The 22,376-nt window shown below is 35.8% G+C and overlaps 1 protein-coding gene across 8 annotated transcripts in view; it reads left to right on the top strand.

Moving 5' to 3' along the window:
- Positions 1–22,376, top strand: part of PJA2 (praja ring finger ubiquitin ligase 2) — a 119,501-nt gene that overhangs the window by 86,876 nt on the left and 10,249 nt on the right. For 7 of the 8 annotated variants that reach the window (XM_020968833.2, XM_078153091.1, XM_078153095.1 and 4 more), the window contains 2 exons: positions 4,186–4,371; positions 18,265–18,376. In XM_020968833.2, coding sequence (XP_020824492.1) covers positions 4,186–4,371; positions 18,265–18,376 — 298 coding nt within the window. The remainder of the gene's footprint in view (positions 1–4,185; positions 4,372–18,264; positions 18,377–22,376) is intronic. The other variant, XM_020968832.2, reaches the window with a different exon arrangement.

The following is a 22,376-nucleotide window of genomic DNA, read 5'->3' as shown; positions in this document are numbered from 1 at the left end:
TTTCTTTTAATACTTTATGGTTCATCTGGGTGTTCTTTTTCTATATCCTTATTTATCTTGGTTGTCAATTCCCTATTAGTATTTTTTTCCTGTCATTTCCGGAACGTATATCAGTCTCCTTTGCAGAAAAAAGGAGAAATAAATTAAGAGTTGAGCAGCTCTTCCTTTATTCATCAGTTATTCTGTTCAATTTGACAAATATTTATTAAGCACCTTCCATGCACCAGTCACGGTGATAAGCACACTTCATGTTTTTTAAAATCTTCATTTAATATTATGTCATAATGATTATTATATTCTTGGCTGAAGTGGTTGTAATAGCTTAAAAAAACATAAGTACAAATGGAAGAAATATACCTTTGGCTGCACTTAAAGGTCATGACACTCATTTCTTAATCCAATCCATAAATTCAACAAAGGTTTTATTGAAATTTGGCTAGTAAATTTTTATCTTCCCTAATGTCATTGTTAATCCTGTGCAGTAATCAGAAAGTGTTGCATGTTTTTCATATTTGTATTAAATTAGTTTAAATGTATTAAAACTCTTCATTTTGAAGATCACTTAAACCTCACAAGGTATCTTAGGGGCTGGATTTTTTTTTTCTCTTCCTTATTTATTTTATCTTTTTTTTCCCAAAAAAAACTAGGACAGTTAACTCTTTTGTCCCATGTAGTTTCATTTATGATTTCTTGAAATAGAGCTCTGGAAAACCAAGCTTTGATAAAGCCTGTTGGGATTCAAAGGGAGCTACTTGACTATGCCTTAAACCCAAATTACTCTGGCTTTCACTGATTGGTCAAGAATAGGTGTCAGCCCATATCTTACTTGGCCATTGTTTGGGTTTTGATGGCTCAGAGTGAGTGTAAATAGCAATTGTTTCTGTTCTGGGCAGAAACCATGAGGGTCTTCCTTTCCCAGATTGATTTTTTTTTTAAGTAGGCAAACTAAGCCATCTTTTCCTCATTTCTTACCTAGCCCTAAGTCATTGAATCACTGAATGGGTGTTGCCTCAGACAAACTGAGACCTGGGAAAGACCTTAGCTTAAAAAGGCCAAGGTCTTCCACTGCATCTGGGGCCATCTCTAGTCATCCTGACCTATGTCTTGTCACTGGACTCAGGTGACTCTGGAGGAGAGAGTGAGGCCCTGCCTTGCTTAAATCCAGTTCACTTGCAAGTCAAGACGTCATCCTCCTGATGTCATTGGTCCAGATGAACAACAAATAAGTTAAAAAATATTTTCATATTTAATTCTCCAGATGAGTTTTGATTGATAGCATTTTTTTTCAGCAACTCCTAGAGGAGAGAGTCAATATCCAAGAGAAGAGGGTAGCCAACAGTGTCAAATGCTACAAGATGGTCAAGAAGGATGAGGGATACAGCTATAGGATTTGGTCATTAAGAAGTTAAGAAGTCATTGTTAACTTTGAAGAGAATACTTTGAGATGATTGAGAAGTCAAAGGTGATGAAGAGGTTGAGGACTTAGGAGACTGGAAGGAGAGTGATATCGTGTGAAAAATAGTGAGGGAGAGATAATGTAATGAGATCTGCAGGATTGATCACAGCCCATCTATATCCAGTCATCTTCTGGTTCTTACTAGTCACTGCTCCAGCGCACTAAGGCCATCCTTCCTGGTACCTATAGTAACAGTGTTATCTGGGGTGAGAGAGGTGGAGTGGAGTATCATAGTCTAGGTACACTGCATGGTGGTTTGGTGCAGGAGTGGAGTAGAGAGAGTTGGTTTTACCAATGTATATTATCTTTTCTCACCTGGCTGTTCTCCTGGACTTCATCATCCTCTCCAGAAATTCATCTTTCTACGAGATCACCTCAGCTCTGAAATTCATAACTCCTCCCTGCCCCTGGGTCCCCTCTCATTAATGTGGAGAGGGTAGGGAATGGTCATCTGGAGATCCCCTCCCAGATCTTCCATTTAAGGAAGGGATGGGGGCCCAAGTGCCCTTCCTCCTACTTTCCCTTCCCCTGTCCCTCTTTTCAGCTTCTTTTTATGCATTGTCTTCCCTGTTAGATTGTGAGCTCCTTGAGGGCAGAAACTGTCTTTTTCCTTTGTATCCCCAGACAGTGTTTGGCACATGTTTATTGACTATTAACTAGATATTGGAGTGGGTTTCTGGTCGTGGTTATGATGTCCCTGAGGTTTACGATTTAAAAGCCTACTGATACTCAGTAATCATAAGAACCAGACTTGTAAATAACCTTTATAGTTATGACAAAACAAATTTATGATATTTTCCAAATATTTCCCCCCATTTTAACTTTGTACATAGAACAAACAGCATTGTTCAGCCCACCCTAATATTACTTGTGTTTTCTCTAACATGTTTTTTAAACTTTCTTAACAACAACTCGGATTATCAGAGTATAAGTAGCTCTGTATATATATATATATATATATATATATAGTTCAGTTTAGTCTGCTATGACAGATTGTTTCCACATGTTAATAAATTCATAGAATCACAGAAGTGAAACTAAAAGGAACCTCAGAGGCCATGTAACCCAGCCCCTCATTTTACAGATGAGGAAATTGGCCCTTGGAGGTTAAATGAATTACTTGAATTGATATGGACAGGAGCATAAAAGGTGAAATTTTAGCCTAGGCTTCATGACTGCATGGTCAGTGATCTTTCTACTGTACCTCACTCTTAGATGTTATATGTTTTACTCTGGAATTTTATTATACTTTGCAGAAAATCTGCTATGTATGTAGCATGGACCTCGGGGGAGAATAAAAAATTAGAAAATAGGCAATTATTCAAAAGCATATTTAAATCTTAGTTGTCATCCATCAGTGTTACAGTAGTATTAAAAGTGGTTTGAATTTCTAAGAAATTCAGTAAGAAAATTTATACTTTAAGTTGAATTTAAGAAGCCTTGAAGTTTTAAAAATTTTAATCATTCTAGACTCAGATGAATCTCAGATTACTTATGATAACAGATCTGATAACTAGCATATATTGAGGAAATATTGCCACAGAGAGTCCTCACAAGCCTACTTCTGTACATGGGTAAAGCTGATTTGTATTCAGAAGATTACTGGCAAGGGAAAGGAGGAAATTCCAAATTCTTGAAAATTCCAAATTTTAAATTATTTGCTTTATTATTCTATGTAGGTAAAATTATGTATATAGGTTTTTCCTTGAAGTATATAAATAGAATTTTAAACCTAATTACTAAAAAAGTATTGCCAACTAGAGGTTCCAGTAGACCTATTTTAGCACAAAGGTAAAACTCATTTATATTTGGTGGATTAATTATTCTTCTGTAAATAAATGCTGTGAAAGTTCTTTAAAACTTCGTTTAAGTAGATTAAATATTCCCTAATGCAGTCTTGTACACATTATTTATGCAAATAAACCTTTCATGCGAAAACTTTATGCACAAATATGATAAAAGTAAATGTCAGCTGAACCCTCATGGACAGAGTGTGACAAGTTCTGAATTAGTGGACACTGATGTGCTGATGTTTTACTATATTTTCAGAATTGTTGTTAACACATGTAGTTTGTTTTATCTTGTGTGGTTGGATTTGTTTCTTTCTGCAAAGGGAAAGAACATGGAATAGCATATGAAATAAAAAAAAAATTCTTGAGTAGACTCCATAGCTTGTTACATACAGAAAGGACCTTATCAGGGGTGAGGAACTTGTGGCCTTGAGGCCTCGTGTGGCCCTCTAGGTCCTCAAGTGTGGCCCTTTGACTGAATCCAAAGTATTTGTTCTGTGAAGTTTGAATTCAGCCAAAGGGCCACATTTGACGATCTAGAGGGCCACACCCCGTGGCCTCGAGGCCACAGGTTCCCCACCCCTGATTCTAGTCCAATTTCGTTTTGTAGAAAAGTAAACTGAATTCCAAATAGTTATATGACTTCCCTAAAATCACATAGCTATCACAGTGAAATCTAGAGTCTAGGTGTCTTAAACCCCAGTCCCATTATACTTCCACTATATCATCACAGTTATTTATAGTTGTTTGTATGTAGTCAAGAAAATAAATCTTGTTGTAAAAGATTTTGTAGTGCTGATGCAGGTAATAATAAAATATGAAAAGCACTAGTTCATTTTAAAACTTAAAATCCATTTGTAGACAGAATTTTAATAGAATCATTTTTATAATAAGTTTGTAAATTATATCCTTTTTCCCCCACAAAAAAAAATGTAAAAGGGACCAGACTTCCTTGGAAGAGGGAGAAATTCCTTGGTTGCAATACCATGAAGAAATTGAAAGTAGTAGTGATGAGGAAAATGACCCTGTCAGCCATTTTGTACACCCAGGATTTTTCATGCTGGATGGGAACAATAACCTGGAGGATGACTCCAGTATGAGCGAAGACTTAGATGTGGAATGGAGGTATGTATTACAGTATTATGTGGTATAATATGGTTGATTATTCATTGGGTAGGAGGTGTTAATAATATTAAATTATCAAGGTTAACTTTTGAGAGCTAGTTGTGTTTTCTAGCTTATGACCTATTCAGAAGTGTTTTAGAACCTGTGATTGATAGACAGTCTGAGTTGCTGCCTTGTTGTCCTGAAGATATTTTTAAAGGGGACAGGAGCATTTCAAACTTGTTGGGTAGGTCAACTCTGCATGAATATCAATACCAGTGAGGGCACAGACTCATCTGAATCAGGCCTGTATAACTTGTGGCCTGCGGGCTGCTTGTGACACGCCAAAGGATTTTGGGCAGCCCACAAAAAAAATTAAAAGAAAATATCCTCTACATTTTTCACAGGCCATCCAAATCCTTTGGCGTGCCCATGGGCCACAGGTTGTGCAGGCCTGATCTAAATGCTTGTAATATTGACACAATTAGAGACAGTGATCAGAATATTTAATAGGTTGTCCTTTCTACTAACATTCACTGGCCACAAGTAAACCATTGATTCCTTCTTCTTCAAGTAAAAAACAAGGACAATGCTACTTTCTCTGGTGTTTTTTTAAAAAAATTCTATGCATTTATAAATCATAATATATTTCAGAACAATAGAAATATATAAATTATTATTATTCATTTAGCTATAATTACTAAGCAAATGTAACATCTTTTGCATGTAAAATTAGGGTTTGTTATTTCTTTGTAAAAATGCGATTTATTCCTCATTTCCATTAAAAGAATTTTTCTGCCTGAAAAAATGAGCTTCTTATTGCCCTCTTCCAGCTGAAGAAATGAAGTATTTGAAGGGAGGATAAAGGTTTATATTTTCATATGATTTTAACTTTGAAGATTTCTAACTTTTTACTTTGTTCTAATTCATTCTTTCCCTGGGGAATGGATGCTGATTTAACTAGTATTTATTGGCTTTTCACTTAGTGTCTTCACAACTCCTAAACCCCAAATAATAACATAAACACCCTCCATATAATTTTCTAAAATGGAATAATAGTTTCTTGACAAGGCATTAGGTTTTCTGATTCACTGTTTCAGACCAAGTTTCCTGTGAGGATTTCAGTTAGGAATCTTACCAGTAAATCAAGCAACAGCTTGAGTATTATACATTGTTTACTTGGCACCTGTTGACTTGGATTTGGTGAATGATGTTAAGTTCTTGCTATACCTGCATTGTAAGTTTTTAAGATCTTGTCAAAGGAAAGGATATGTTGTTGCAAATGTTCTCTAAGCAAAATGTCCTACCTTTAATTATTGTGTAAAAAAAAGAAGAAATGTTAGCATATTTGTCATCATTGTCAGAGAAGGCTGCCTTACTCAGAGATTCCTCCTCTTCTCTTTTCTTTTCTTGGATGCAACAAAAACTTACTTAAGCATTGAAAGAGAGCATCATCACATAGATAAAATGTAATTTAGATTTTCTTTCAAGTTTTCTTTTTTTCTTTAATTCATACTATGCTTCTTAGCTAAAAATGGCAATTTCTCTCTCTTAGAAAGGATTGAATTCATTTGAAACTGACTACTTTTTAAAATAAGTGAGCTTCATTTTAATGTTTTAGAAATATTTCTGAAATTTATTTTTGTTATTTTGAACTTAAACACCCACAAACATTAACACTTTCATATATAAAGAACAGAATAATAAGATCATATATGAAATCATGGATGTCCATTATATACAGATTGGTTGGGGTGGGGGGAGTGGTGTTGGGAAGCATATAATTAGCACTAGAAGGCAGAGAGACTATAAGTGACTTACTCAGGGTCACACAGCTAGTAAATGGCCAGAGCATGATTGCCCAGATCTTCCAAATTCCAAGTCCAGTGTCCAGTTCATTATGGTGGCATATTAATTCCAAAGTTCCAGAGATTTGCTCATCTGTGTTTCTTTCTGAATCTTCTTCTGTTCTCTATTATTTTTTTAAATGCTTCATCAACATTTTTTCTTTCTTTACTTTTTTGGGGGATAATAGGGACATCACTATCAATACTTTCCCCTTCTCCCCAGAAATATTTCCCCCAACAGAAATAGAAAATCTTTTATAGCGAATAAGCATGAGCAAACAAAACAGATTCAGATATTGGCAAGTGTCTGAAAATGTGTATCCTATTCTGCACCTCTAGTCTATAACCTCTCTTCTCAAGAAATGGGAAGCATGCTTTATCATCAGTCCTTTGGAGTAACGATTAATTATTGTTTTGATCAAAGTATTTCACATAAGCATCTTTTTTTAAGAATCTCTTTACACAATTGTAGCCATTCTCAGTTCTCACTTTATTCTGCATCATTTCATAGAAGTATGCCCAAGTCTCTTTGAATCCATTTCTTTCCTCATTTCTTACAATGCAATAGTATTCCCCTACCACACTTTTTGTTATTCTCTTTGAGATTCATGATCTTCTGGTCCTCCAGTTGAATTTTGTTATTCTGATTCTGTAAAAATAACCATTTGGCAATTTAGTATGGCACTGAATAAATAAATTAATCTAGATAGTATTGGCATTTTTATTGTGTTGACATGGTCAGACTATGAGCAGTTACTATTTCTCCAGTTATTTAGATCTGTATTTCTGCAAAGAGTATTTTAATTATGTTTATAGAAATTTTGAGTATATTTTGGTAGATAATCTCCTAAATTTTAATACATTTACATATTATATAATATTATATATTAATATATGATATTTATTATATTGTCTATTCCCTCAATTTCCTTTTTTTATTCTATAAGCTAGCATTTCTAGAACTACATCAAATAACAGTGATGATAATGAACATCCTTCCTTTACCCTTGATCTTACTTGAAAGACCTCTAGCATTTCTCCATTAGAGATTATTCTTGCTCTCAGTTTTAGATTTATGTAATGTTGAACTTAATTATTCCTTGAATATTTTGTAGAATTCACTTGTAAGTCCATCTGGTCCTAGATATTTTTATTTTAGGAATTCTATTATGGCTTTTCTCTCCTTTACAAAATTTTTTCTCCTTTATGGTAATTTCTTCCAGGTTTTGTGTTATCCTACCTATGATTCCTTGAACTCTTTCTTTTTGGCAGCTGGCAGTATTTTTTCTTTGACTTGGAAGTTCTGGATTTGGGGTATGACATTCTAAGGAGTTTTCATTTGAAATTTCTTTCAGAAGGAAACCAGTAGCTATTTTCTGTTTTCATTTTGCTCTCTGCATGTACTAAGTCTAGTGAGTCAGTTTTCCGATACAGTTTCTCAGAATAAGGTTTTTGTTTGGTCATGGTTTTGAGGGATTCTAATGATTCTTGTTATCCAGGTTATTTTTTTAATAGGAGATATCTCACATTTTCTTCTTTTTTTTTAATCTTTTGGTTTTGTTCAGTTTTTCATGTCCTAATTCTTTTCTCCAGACCTCTTGTTTCACTTATAAATCTGGTTTTCATTTCTTCCAGGTACTCTTGTAGTTTTTGTGACCAACCCATTTTTTTTTAAACTCCGTACTGCTTGTATGACTACAATGGAATTACTCTCTTCTTCTGGGTTTGCCCCTAATAATACTTTTTCTTGGTGTTTGGTTGTCTTCTGTTTACTCCTATCTTTAGTCTCATATGATAACTTAGAATTTTATACCAGGGCTATTTCCACTGCTTCCCGCCCTCTTGAAGGGGGTTGTTAGGTCCTGTTTGGTTCTGACTTCAATTTCTTGAGCTTCTGCTGCTGGCCTCTCTTTTTGCTAGTGTGTCCATGGTCAGAGTACTCGCAGCCTTCAGTGTCCTCAGTAAGAACTCTGTCAAATTCTAGCCCCACTGGGACATCCTAATTCAGAGCAATGCTACAGGCTTCTTTCCCTCTCACAGTGTTCATAATCAAAATATTGATCTGGGTTTCCATCTTCCTTGGGACATCCCCAGTTGAAGTACACTGCTGAGGACTTCTGGTCTGTTCATCTGAACTCTTACTGGGTTCTTTACTGGTATGAATCTTGTAGTACCCATAGTTTCTGGCTATTTCTGTACAGTCTTGGCTAGATGAAGTAGTCTGGGAAGTCATGAGCTGGCCCAGGTTTGAAGTGAGCATGACTGACATGGGTGCTTTCTCAAATGGAGGTTTGGAGAGGTACTCAACAGTCAGAGGAAGAGGCTGTACTAGTGGAGGCATTGCCAGTGTAAAAAGAATACCACTGGGGTGGAAGTAGAGAAGTTGTCCAAGTAGTCTGGGCTAGTCCAGCATTAAAGAATCAACAATAGACCGATGAATGTGGCTTCCTTTCCTTTGTGTTGTCGATGGTAGTCCTCAAACAGGCTTCATGTTGCTGCTGGAGTTCTTCAATTTTTTTGTACTTGAACAACAAGGAAAGGAAGTCAGCTACCAAGGCCTTAGTCCCCTAAACCAATCAAACCTACAAGACAGTTTCAGTATATTTTAAGAAAATGAATTAGCCCATTCCACATAGCAGGAGTCCCTGGTAGCTCTTTCTTCTCCATTTTCATTATTCACAGCACCATATTCCTTTTCATCAAAGTTGGAGTTTGTTTTCGCAATCCTTCACTGAATTTACCCTCACTTTTAACCCCCCTTTTCCCTTCTCCACATCACACCAGTTTCCCAGCTGAGTTAAATATACACCAAGCTCTTTTTGTCTGTGTGTATGTTCTGCTTTCTTTTTTTCTGTTCATTTGAAAGTGAGATTTATGTGAAGCCTTCCCTTTCTTAAGATCTTCCAAACCTAACACAGCTATTCTTAGGCTCTGTCTTATTAAAGTCTCTTTATGACCTTTGAAGACATTAGGATTCTGAGTGGATGAACACTTTTACCATACTGCCCCCTTCTAATTCTTCAAATAAATGTACCTTTCTAGGTTTTTATGGACTACTGTGTTTGCATTAAAATGCAAAAAGTTTCTACTCCGTTCTGATCTTTTAATCAGAAATGCTTTGGAAGTCCTTTTATTTCATTAAATATTTTTTTTCTCTTTGTAATATAATACTCAGTTTTGCTGGGTAGGCTGTGTTTGTAAGCCTTTATCTTTTGGCTTTTGGAATATAATATTCTAATGTCTTTTCTGCTTTGTGGGGGTAACTGTCAAGTCAAGCTGGAACCTTAGTATTTGAACTTTTTCTTTCTTCCTTTGTTTTTTTCTTCCTTCATTCCTTCCTTTCTTTTTGTTTGCAATTTGGGGTTTTCATTTGTTTTTGTTTTGGACCTGGAAGCTCTAAATTTGGGCTGTGATGATCCTGAGAATTTTCATTTGGGAGTTTGTTCCAGGATATGACCTACAGAGTCTTTATATTTTCGCTTTACCCTGTGGTGCTAATAAGTCTTAGTAGCTTTCATTTATGATTTCTTCAAATATGGTATCCAAATTTTTTATTTTGTCATAATTTGGGAGGAACCTGTTGATTCCTAAATAATCTTTACTTGAAATATTTCCTATGTCAGCTTTTTTTAAAATAGAATGTACCTTAACCTTACGTTTTCTTCTATTTTTTCTTTCTTTTGATTTTCTTCTGGTATTTCTTACTTTCTCATGGATACATATCCTCTGTATGGTCCATTCTATTTTTCAGGGAGTTTGCTACTTTAGTAAGTTTTGGTCCTGTACTAAGCTACTAAGTCTCCATCCAATCTTTTTTTTCCTCTAGAGCTCTGATATATTTTTCTTTTTTTATAATTTATTCTTTTTCCCCAATTACATGTAAAAACAATTTTAACCTTTTTTTTAAATATTGAGTTCCAAATTCTCTCTCCCTTCTCACCCCCATTGAAAAGGCAAGCAATTTTACATAGGTTATACATGTGTAAACATGCAAAACACGTTTCCATATAAGTCATCTCATATAATTTTCAGTTCTTTCTTCTAGAACTTCCATTTCACTTATAATATCATTTTTTTAAACTCTTGCTTCACTTTTTCCTGAAATTCTTTGGTTTTGTTTGAGGTTTACTTTCAGATTTTATAGCATTACCATGAGTTTGTATATCAGGAGCACCAAATCCATATTTCTCTATCATTAGTGTCCTCTTTTGTTTTCTCGTTTTTCCAATCTTACTGAGTTGGGACTTTGTGTCAAGCCCAGGCTCTGTCCACTGCTGGAAGAAATTTGAGGGACTTGTTTGGTTCTAATGAGTATTATATGAGGCCTTGCTACTGTGTCTTCCATGTACTAAGTGCTGTGTTCTTTAAGGCCCTTGGGAATGGCTCTGGCCAGTGACCTGCAAACTTTTAGGTCTCTACCCTCCCAATCTAAGATTTGCAGGCTGTTGAAACTAATTCAGAATCAGAATGACCCAACGTGCAGATTCCAAGTTTACTGGTTCACCCTTGGTCTGTGCTTCGCTCTTTATACCCTAGTACACAGCTGCAGGCTCTAGGTTTCTCTAATTCAGCCCTGGGCCACGTGCTGGAGTGCTACCATGCACTGTGTTGCCAGTCTAGACTTTTCTGGCTAGACCTTTTCTATAGTACCTGCTGGCTTCTAACCTAGTGTTTTCTTTGGAATTTTTAATTACTGTTTCGCATAATACTCTATTTTATCCTTGCTGAAGTAGCTTTGTGAGATCTGGGCTGCTTCTCTCCCAGTGACTTCACTATGTTAACCCAAAGTCCTTGAGATGATAGCTCTCCCTGCTGAGGGCAAGTAATATGTTCTGGTTTTATTTATTTTCACAAGCAGTGAACCTTCCCTGGGGAAAGCATTTGGGGGATAGGGGAGGGTGGAATATATAGCCTGGTAAATTCAGTTATATTCAGATTGTAGTACAGTTTTTTTTTTCTTAAAGAGAAAAAACTCCAGTAAATTATTTGTAATCAGTATTGCATTGCTTGAAAAGTCATTATGTCCTAACTGTAGCGAAAGTGTTACTACTATCTAGTATTCAAAAGGACATGAATACTTACAGGAATGAATTATTTTCTGTTTATGAGGTGCATTAAACTTGATTATTTTCAGATTTGTTACCTAGTACTGAAGAGACATACAGTGGCACACAGTATGTTTCAAACATTGTCAATGAAAACTTATCTATTTTAATTTGCAAATTAGTCTCGTCTATGATAAATAGCTGTTCCATGGTCACAGTATGTTAAATTTTGAACTATAGGGTAGCTCATATGATTTGTAATTATGACCATAATTATGAATATATAAGACTTCTGACTTGAGAAGGTGTTGAATTTTTTCATTACAACATTTTCCAAAAAAACTTAAATCAATTTAGCTTACTTTAGAGAAAAATAGGTGAAAAAATTTGCTAGCACAGAGATCTGGTTGAAAATTGGCATTCAGTCCTTTTAAGAAGTGAGTTTGGGGTATCTTTAGAGTAGGAATATCTGTCCTTAAGACAAAAGCAGCTGACATACAGGTTTTTTAAAAGGTTCTCAAAGGTTATGAAAATGAAAAGAATCTACTTGACTTTTTTCCTTTATTGCCAGCATTAGTAGTAGTGTCATGATAATTTATTGTGATAACCCACTGCTGATATATAATAGTTTGTATGACAGTTAGTCACTTGCCCTCTCTGTCCCCTAAGCTGCTCTGACAGTATAACTTACCAATATTTTCAGGCTGCATTGGTATACAAGATTTCCTCACCAAAAGTTTCCTACACAAATGAAATCACAGGTTCAGATCCTGCTGCTGCCTCTACCTCTCCCTTCCAAAAATTATAAAATAATAACAGAATATTTTGGATGAATAAATAAGAGCTTTCTTTGGATTAATAGAAAATTTGAGTATATTTGAGCAAGAATGCTATGAATTCTGATATTTGAATGAACAGTCAGATTGATTGTGACCAATAAATAACCCACCAAAATACGGAGACAGTTTTTAGGATACTACCTATTTGTAGCACAGTTTTGTTATATTATTCTTTCATACTAATTTGACAACATTTCTATTTTATTTTAATTTCTTTTTCCTATGGTATTTGACAATTCTTTTTTAATAATATAAGTTTTTTTTAAACATAAGTTTTAAGTTATGATGTATAACTATAAATGTTTCTGGCAGTGCCAAACACATTTTACTTATAATCTGCCATGGGTATTTCATTTTATACTCTAATGATAATACTAAATGAAATAAAAAACTGGCAGTAATTATCGTGCCTTATAAATGGCAAAGGAGTATTATTTTGATAGGATCACTTAATGACTATAGCCAAGGGTAAAAAAATTTTAGAGGTTCAATTAAAATTAATGCTGTGGTAAGCATATCAATCATTTATTATTGTACCTATTGATGTTAACAAGCTTCAGAATGAAATAGAGAGTTTAGATTTCAAGTTACCATATCTAACTTTTAGATGCTTTTTCTTTGAAGTGGTTTAGTTAATAAAGTTGGCCACACAATGCACTTGATTGATTCAACCAGTTTTGCTTTGTGTGTGAACAGAACAGACATTGTTTTATAACTTTTAACTATATTAGAGGAACCATATATGATACTGTGGAAATGAAGTTAGAGGAAAATTTATACTGATATTGTTGCCCAAAAAAAGTGCTTTATTGAATTTCCTGCAGTGCAATAGAGTGCCTGAAAGCAGAGAAATCCTCTATGCAGTTGTCTGCATCAGAAATGTATTTATTAGGAGGGCAGCTAGCTGGCGCATTGGATAGAGCGCCAGCCACATAAGTTCAAATCTGGTCTCAGACCAGACACTTGACACTTACTAGCTGTGTGACCCTTGCCAAGTCACTTAACCCCAGTTGCCTTGCCCCACCCCCCAAATGTATCTATTAGATTTATTTCCTAGGAGATTGGGGAAAAAACACTAGGAAAATGAGCATTTATCTAGAAAAGTAGGATAAAAATACAGAATGATGATGGCTTAGAACAATGAGTTGATATAAATTACTTCCAAGCTAAGTGATGATGAATGAACCAGCATTTAAAAGAAGGTATTAATTTAAAGAGATGTGAAGAATTTTTTTTTAAAGCTCTGTGTAATTGAACTCTATGAGGTGAAACTAAGTGAAGAAAATTATGATGTCCTTGAGAGCAATAGAGAAGTTCTAAAGAGAGGTAGTTTTGAGGGAAAAGATGAATTTTATTTTGAACATGATGATTTTGAGATGCCACAGGATATCTAGTTTGGACTGTACAGCAGACAATTCAGATATGGGACTAGAGCTCAGAAAAGAGACTAGAGATGGATATAAAGGTCTGGTAGTCATCTGTATGGGATTATCATTGAACCCATGGAAGCTAATGAGATCACTAGTGTAGAGAGAAAAGGTAAGAGTGTACAGAGTACCTTGGAATAACCTATATTAATATGAAATAGTCTTTGGTATTTCATACTACAGATCTTGTATCTTAAATGTCATATTATAAGGACTCTTCTAATATACTTGGTAATTTTGAGGTCCCTTGGATAGGATCCAAAGTAGAACCATACTGTGTAGAGTTGCTTCTTGTACCAAGGATTCTCCAGCAATTTAGTGTTATATGTACAAAACTAAAGATATTTCAAGCTAGCAAATTAATTTTATTTTGATATTTTCAATCCTAATAATATGAAAGTGTATCAGTCAGTCAACAAGTATTTACTAAACATCTATGTGCTAGGCACTGTGCTAGAAGTCAGAGATACAAATATAATGAAGGAAATAATCCTACTTGCAAGGCACTTACCTTCTAATGAGAGAGACAATAAGTATGCTTATAAATACATGTAGAAAAGATATAAAGAGAATACATAAAAATAAAAAGTCAGCAAGTACAAGATAGTTTGAGAGAGGGCACTAGCAGTTGAGGGGATCAGGAAAGGCTTTATGTAGAAAGTGATGCTTAAGCTGTATCTTAAATGAAGAGGGATTCTGTGACTCAGAAAAGAGAGGGGAATATATTCCAAGCATGAGGGGCCAGATAGTATAATGGCATGGAGGTGAGAAATAGTGTTATATGTGAAGAACAAAGAAAAGACCAGTTAGACTGGGTCACAGAGTATAGAAGTATGAGTAATGTATGATAAAGCTGTAAAAACAGTCTGAGGCAAGATTGTGAAGGTCTTAAAAGCTAAACAGAGAAGTTTATATTTGATCCTAGAGGTAGCAGTGAGCAACTGGAACAGATTGAGTTAGAGGAGACATGTGGCAAGAGCTGTGCTTCATTCAGGCAAATCACTCTGGCACCATTGTGGAAGATGGACTGAAGTAGTGATACTGATTAAAATAATTGAAATAATATTGAAATAATCTAGGTGAGATGGTGCAAAGCTTGAACTAAGGTAGTTACTGTGTGAATGGAGAAAAGGTAGCGGCTGTAAAGAAATAGTGTAGTGGTAGAAATGGCAAGATTTGGCAACTGATTGAATATGTGAAGTGAGGGGTAGTTAACAATAACACCCAAGTTTTGAACCTAGAGGAGGAAGAAAGTGATGGTACCTTCATAAGAAATAGTGAAGTTTAAAAAAGGAGTAAATTTATAGAAATGGGGTGCAGGAAAGATGAGTTCTCTGTGGGACGAGTTAAATTGATTGAGTTTTTGTTGTTTCTGGGAATCCAGGTTAAAATGTCCAATCAGGAATTGGATACATGAGAACTGGAGCTAAATATGTAGATCTTGAAGTCACCTGCAGAGAGATTATAATTAAACCAATGGGAGCTGATGAGATCATCAAAAGAGAGTTAGAGAGAGTGAGAAGGGCATAGGACAGAGCCTTGGGGAACTCCCACAGTTAAAGGTTGTCATCTGAATAATGAACCACAAAAAGAGACTGAAAAGGAGCAGTTAGGTGGAAGGAGAGCCAGGAGGACTTGGTGGCATGAAAATTTAGAGAAGAAACAACATTCAGGAGAGGATGATCAAAATGGGTCAGATAGTAGCTTTGTCATTCACTACCCAGTTTCTAGTAATAGATCCAGGGCAGACTGTGAAGGGGACCTATACCCAGAGGTGGAATTCCAGGGAAGTGACTAGCTGCAGGCCCTGGACTGAGAGGATCAAGTTCAGAAGCGAACTGCAGCAGTGTTATTCTGACCCTGGGAGCAGAGCAGGGTCTTACTTCCAGCTTCTAGCCCAATCTGAAGGCAAGATTCCAGCCCACAGTGGAACCTGCAATTCTGTACCTCAAAACTAACAGAACTTCCTAGCTGTCTGAAAGTGACTGTCCAGTAACAGTCTACTGTTGCTCAAACTCAAACCCAGGTGAGAAACTTAACAGAGATGAGATCAGGGAGTAAAACAATCAGACTTAGGCCTGTTTTGTACCACATATGGGAGCATTGAAAGCTTGTCGATCCCCCACCTGAGCTGTCCTTGAGATCCTGTAATAATATAACACTTAATACCTCAAGAAAGCAGTAAGATGACCAACTCAGACCTTCTCTCTATAAATACCTAGACAAGCGTCGGGAACCTGAGGCCTCGAGACCAGATATGGCCCCCCCTAGGTCTTCAAATGCAGCCCTTTGACTGAATCCAAACCTCACAGAACAAATACTTTATTATTTATTTATCCCCTTAATAAGAGGATTTGTTCTGTGAAGTTTGGATTCAGTCAGAGGGCTGCACTTGAGAACCAAGAGGGCCACATGTAGCCTTGAGGCCACAGGTTCCCCACCCCTGATTCCTAGAGCTTGATTCTAACATCAGGAAGTCAGAAGTCAAGAAGTAGGCTGGAAGAGAAAGCAAACAAAAAGGAACCCCGCAATTTTTATATATATACACACACACACATATATATGTATATATGTATATATATATATATATATATATATATATATACATATATACATATATATGTATATGTATATAAAATAATGGTGATGGAGATACTCAAGACACAAACCCAGAAAAAGGAAATAACTCCCAAACATCTACAAGCAAAGCCTCTAAGAAAAACAGTTTGGACACATTCAACTAGAAAAGACATGAAGCAAGAGTTCCAAAAGTTTAAGAAAAATGTTGTTATAAATGAAATTAGAAAAGAAATTAGAGCTAGAAAGGAACAAATTGGAAAAGGAATTAACAGCTTGAAATAAAAGGCACAACACCTTTCCAAAGCAACAAAATCCATGAAAATCAGAATGGACCAAATCAAAGCCAATGACTTCACTGGATAACAAGAAAAATTAAAATGAAGTAAAAAAAAAAACACCAAACTTGGGAAAAATAGAAGAAAACATAGAACGTTTCGTAGCAAAAACAATTGACCTGGAAAATACATTGAGGAGAAAAAAACAACATAAGAATCATTGAATTACCTGAATGCCATCATCAAAAAAATAGAAAGAATCCACTGACTACCTCCTGGGGCAGGGGGAAGTGGGGAGAACAAACTCCCAGAAGCATCACAGCCAAAATCCAGAAATGCTAGGTCAAAGAAAAAATACTACAAGCAACCAGAAAGAAAGAGTTCAAGCACCAAGGACCCACAGTCAGGATCACACAAGATTTAACAGCCCATAGTGAACAAGGGGACCCTTTGGAATAGATTCCAGAAGGCAAAGGAATATTACTTACCCAGTAAAACTGAGTGTAATACTGCAGGGGAGAATATGGATCTTTAATGAAATAGAGAACTTCTAAACATACCCGATGAAAAAACTAGAGCTGTATAGAAATTACTAGCTAAATAAATAGAAATAAAACATTGTTTGAACTGATTCAGAATGAAGTCAACAGAATCAGGAGAATGATTTTTACAATGACAACAGTATGGTAAAGAGACAAACAGCTTTGAAAGAATTAGAAACTCTGATTACAATAATAATTAACCATAGTTCCCAAGAACTAATGAAGAAACATATCACACACTCCCAGATACAGAAGTAGAAGACTCCAAGTGCAGGATAAGACATATATTTTAGGGAGACATGGCCAGCATGGAAATTTATTCTGAATGATTATACATTTCTAACAATTTTTTCGTTGTTGTTGTTTTGTTTGTTTGTTTGTTTAAATTCTCAGCTGTGGGTGGAGCTTGGGATGGAAGGGAGAGAAGGAAGATATTTGCCAAATGAAAAAATAAAATTTGTGTGTGTGTGTGTGTGTGATGCTTATTTATATGCACATGTGTTAGTATGTGATGAGTTGTAGTCCTCTCACTGAGAGATGAGAGGTTTGAGAGAAGAGATGGTCACAAAGTTGTTAGAATGGAAAGTCCTTAGGAGTAAGGATTATTTCAGGTTTTTTTGTATTTGTATCCCCAACAACTAACACAGTACCTGCCCCATTAGAGCCGTGTAATAAATGTTTGTTGATTGACTAAAACATTAGTATTTATATGTGTGTTCCCAGTGCCTACCATAGTACCTGGCACATAGAAAGTCCTTGATAAATGCTTGTTGATTGATTATTCTGTTCCTTGGCTGGCTTTGGCATATCCTTCTGATAAGGCAAAATTAAGTGTAGTATAAATATACAATGTTTAGCCATCTAGCTAAAAACTTTGTCTTGTGTAAAAACTTTGTCTTAGTGGGAATTGTGCTCTTCTTTGGGCTTCTGTGATACATCTTAGTGTTTGGGCAGGAGTTTAAAATATGATAATCTTATTACAAAATAAAGAACCAAGCAAGTAAGTTATTTTTTCATTTCATGATATATCACATCTCCTTCAAGAACACAAGCACAATTCGTGTCCTTACTGCCTAATTTCTCAGCCCAAGGAGTTGAACCACAAAGACTAATCTTCCCACCTGTACTCCCAGTGGCAAAAACTAAAGTGAAAACACAGTGGGAAAGAGTTTAGTTGGCAGAAATTAAGCCATTGAATTGATAATTTCCCACAAATTGCTTCTGTGTTTTTGATTCTTCTTCCAAAATGTTTATAACTTATGTAAGTATGATTTAAAATGTCTCATATAAAAACTGAGTAATGTAGTATATTTTCCCAGAACAAAATTATTTCCCAAATCATGTTGTGTGTCTTTCCAGGCTCCTGGATGAATTTGGTGATGGTTTAGGAGTTGCCCAAGCAATTTCTTATGTGGATCCTCAGTTCCTCACCTACATGGCATTAGAAGAGCGGTTAGCCCAGGCTATGGAGGTACGTTGTTAACTTCTTTTATATGAAGGACGCAGAATGGAAAAATGGGCATTCTCATGTTGCATTTAACTCCCTATACTGCATAACTCAATGAATAATTATAAATATCCTTAGCATGTCAAGACCTGACCTACAACCTGGTAGTTTCTGGGTACAAATACCATCCTTGACATGTGCTGGACGCAGCCCAGGGCTATAAGCAACTCTCTGAGACTAGAAGCTGCAGAGAAGATGCTGACCTGCTTTTGGAGAAGGAATTCCCTGTATCATTGAAATAACAGCTCTAGTACCTGTTCCTCTGTGTTTCTGTATGTGAGGTATGGAAGTATGTCTGTGTGTGTAGGAGAGATAGCCTGTGCTTTAGTAAATCAGGTTCACTGGCCTTGGAGCCAAACTCAGGTTCAAATCTAAGTGACCTCAGCCAAGTCACTTGACCTCAGAGGATTTGGATTCAATGGCTTCTTCTAAGGACCTTTTTAACTCTAAATCTATAATCCTTTGTTTATGTGTATACTCTTGTGTATGTGTCAGTGTCTGTGTTTGTAGATGTTGTAGATGACCTGTAGTTGCATTGAAATACATGTGTATAGTTGTGTGTTTATGTTTCTTTGTGTATGGGGGCAGTGTTTGTCCATATATAAGCATGTGTGGCATGTTTCCATGTGTGTCAATGCATGAGTACATTGCAGATGTGTGTTATTTCATACATGTGTGTACATTGCATGGATATGTTGATTTGTCCATAATCCAATGGATGTAGTTACGTTTGTGTGATTATGTCTGCATATAGCTATATGTTTATTTGCATATGCACATTTAAATATGTGTATATCCATGTCCTAATTTGCACTATGCGTAAGTGTTAATGTGTATGTGTATATTTTGCATTGCATTGTGTGTATCCACGTGGTGACCCAAAAGTCTTAGGGCAGTTTTATGCTTTGTAGAACTTTTAAATTTTTTAATAGACCATTAAGCTTTTAATAGCTTGAAACTGCCCTTAGACTTTTGGGACACCCTGTATATTAAAAATAAAACATACACATGATATCAGGTAAATGTGTATAGTCACGTTGTATGTAGGGATGGGTATGTGCACATGTATATAATAATAGTATATCATGTACATACACATATATATACATATTTAACATAACACATATGTATGAACTAACCCATATAATATACTGGTTTGTTGAATAATTGAGTCATTCCCTTTTTCATTTCTCATAGCTGTTAGTCCAGACTTCTTTGCCCACTCATTGATCTCTCAACCTAATTCTACCCCCCTTGTTCTCAACAAATGATCTCACTTTTTCTTTAGTGAGAAGAGACCAACTAGCATGAGCTCCCTGAAGTTCCATTTCTCATACCTCAAAACTAATGTATCTTTATTTATCCTTTCCTCCTGATACAGAGTAAAATTGTCTTTCAGTCCTTCCATCTGAACCCTTGGTCCTAGCCCTTCTTACTTCTACGACTGTGTTCCATCAGTCATTTCTTCTCTCTCCCTCTCTTTTCTAATACTGTTCCTTTCCATGTCCATGTCTATAGGCGGAAGAAAAAGAGCCAGTAAGTCATCACTATCATTAAAAACAAACCTTTTCCTGTACTCTGCTATCAACTTAAACTTCTCATAGCTTTTTCCTTCTTTTCATTGCCACATCATCACACTTTGAAAAAAATTTTATAGATGCTTTTAAAAAAAACCATTATATGCTACTTCTTTATGTTACCCCCTCATACTTCCCTTAGCAAAGAAGTATAATTAAGCAAAGCAAAACAACACATTAACCATATCTGACAATATTTACCTCATTTTGTACCTATAGTCCATCACCTCTTTGCCAAGGGGAAGGATGCATGAGGCAACAGCTTTCTAAAATTAAAGATTGATTCATAGGTAACTCAGTGGATAGAACACTGTTTTGGAATTAGAAGAACCTGAGTCAGAATTCTGCATCAGACACTGGTTGTATGACCCTTAACAAGTCATCTCTCTCACCCTCATTTTCTTCAGCTATAAATTGAGAATGGTTAATAGCACCTACCTCATATATTGTTGTGAGAATCAAATGAGATAACAAATGTAAACTGCAGTGCCAACCCTACAGCACCTTTATGTAAATGTTACACGTTATTATTGTAGACATTTTGTCAGTTGAACTGCTGGTTCTCTGAGTCAATTTAAAAAAGTCTTCCCAAGTTCTTCATATGTATTTGTTTATGACACGATAAGATTCCATTACATTTATATACTATAATTTGTTCAGCCATTTCCCAATCATTGGACATTTGCTTTGTTTCTAGCTGTTTGCTACCACAAAAATTGTTGGTATAAATAGTTAGAACCTTTCCCTCTGTCTTTGTCCTCTTTCAAGCATATGTCCAATAGTGATATCTCTGAGTCAAAGAATATTTACAATTTAATGACTTTTTTTATAATTCCAAATTGTTTTTCAGAACAGATGGTACAGTTTACAAATCTGCTAACAATACATGAGCATACCCATTTCCCTATACCCTTGTAAGCATTGACCATTTTTCCATTACCAGTTTAATGCCACTCATTTACTTTCCCACAGTCTGACTTATCCCCCAACAACTCCACTGAAATTGACCTTTCAAAGGTGATCTAATCACCAAATCCAATACTTTAATCAACACCTTTTTTGTCTTTTAGGTATTTGACACAGTTGCAATTCCATCCTTGAATACCCTCTTGATCTCATTATTTCTCTTTTGTTCTAATAGATAATCACCTATTATTTTAGAATCAAAAACAGGATTACAGTTTACTAATATTTTACCTATGAATGTGTTATTTAAACATCTGATCTTTTTTCATTTCCTTTTTCTCCGATTTTAAAGCAACAACAAAAATAATGCTTAATTTTACTTGCCTGTGGTTAAGATCTTTGGTATAACAAAGAAGAATCTTTCAGAACTTTAATAAATTTTGTTGCATAATTCTTCATGGTAGTCTTAGAGTAGAGGAAGATAGTCACTGGTAGCCCTGTATAGGTTTTTGCTAACCCATCAGCATCTGAGTTCACCCTGCTCCTTGGCTCTGTGAATTCCCACCTATGCCACACAGTTTTGTTATGGAGCATATGGTGCGATGCCTCTAGTTGTTCACCCAGCTGCACTCCAGATTTTCTTTATCATGCCCCAGAACCCTCTTCTTCCTGGAAACTCTCTCCAGTACTGGAGCTCACATGTTGGAAGTAGCCTCCACTCCTGTGACCATTCCCCTCTGATTGGATGGTGCCTCTCAGAACATTCATTTTAGGAGGGCACCCATGCCAGCCATGTCTCTTTCCTCTCTAGACTGCACTCTAGACTTTCTCTACCATTCTCCAGTGCCAAGTACCTTCTACCTTCTTTCCCCTCCTTGCCCATCCCATGCCCCCAACCTTTTCAGTTTTCTTTTTTTGTGTTATTTTCATTAAAATGTGAGCCCCATGAAGCAGGAACTATTTTTATTTCTGCTTGTATTTGTATTACTTAACAAAGTGCCTGGTACATAGCAAGCATTTAATAAATGCTTATTGGTGACTAAGATGGGTGAGGAGCAAGAAATAACGACATTGAGGGAAATTTTTATTTGAAAGTTGACTCAGAATAGACAACCCAGTCAAGTTTAGTCTTTAGTCTCATTATTTTTGTATCATTTATAAATACCCTAGAGATTCAGGTCCAGCCTCTGATACACATTTGTTGCGTGATTCTGGACAAATCTACATGATCTGGGCAGTTCTCTAAGAGTATGTATTTTAGAGAAGGTAATGACCTATATTGATGGAGGGAGTTTCTTCATCCAAAGGGTTTGCTGTACCACTGAAATCACATGTCCAGTCCCTATTCACCTGTACATTTTAATGCCAAAATACTTTGAGCCTTTAATTATCTTATTTGTGTAATGTCTTCTTTGCAAGTTTTAAATCCAGTTTTCCATAGTGTGCTTTTCTAAAGGTACCTGTAGAAGAAAGGTCAGACC

Source organism: Phascolarctos cinereus, unplaced genomic scaffold, assembly GCF_003287225.1.
Source record: "Phascolarctos cinereus isolate Bilbo 61053 unplaced genomic scaffold, phaCin_HiC Scaffold_4;HRSCAF=312, whole genome shotgun sequence".
Taxonomy (NCBI): Eukaryota; Metazoa; Chordata; class Mammalia; order Diprotodontia; family Phascolarctidae; genus Phascolarctos; species Phascolarctos cinereus.
The sequence above is the reverse complement of the archived record's forward strand: the minus strand, read 5'-3'. Positions and strand labels throughout refer to the sequence as shown.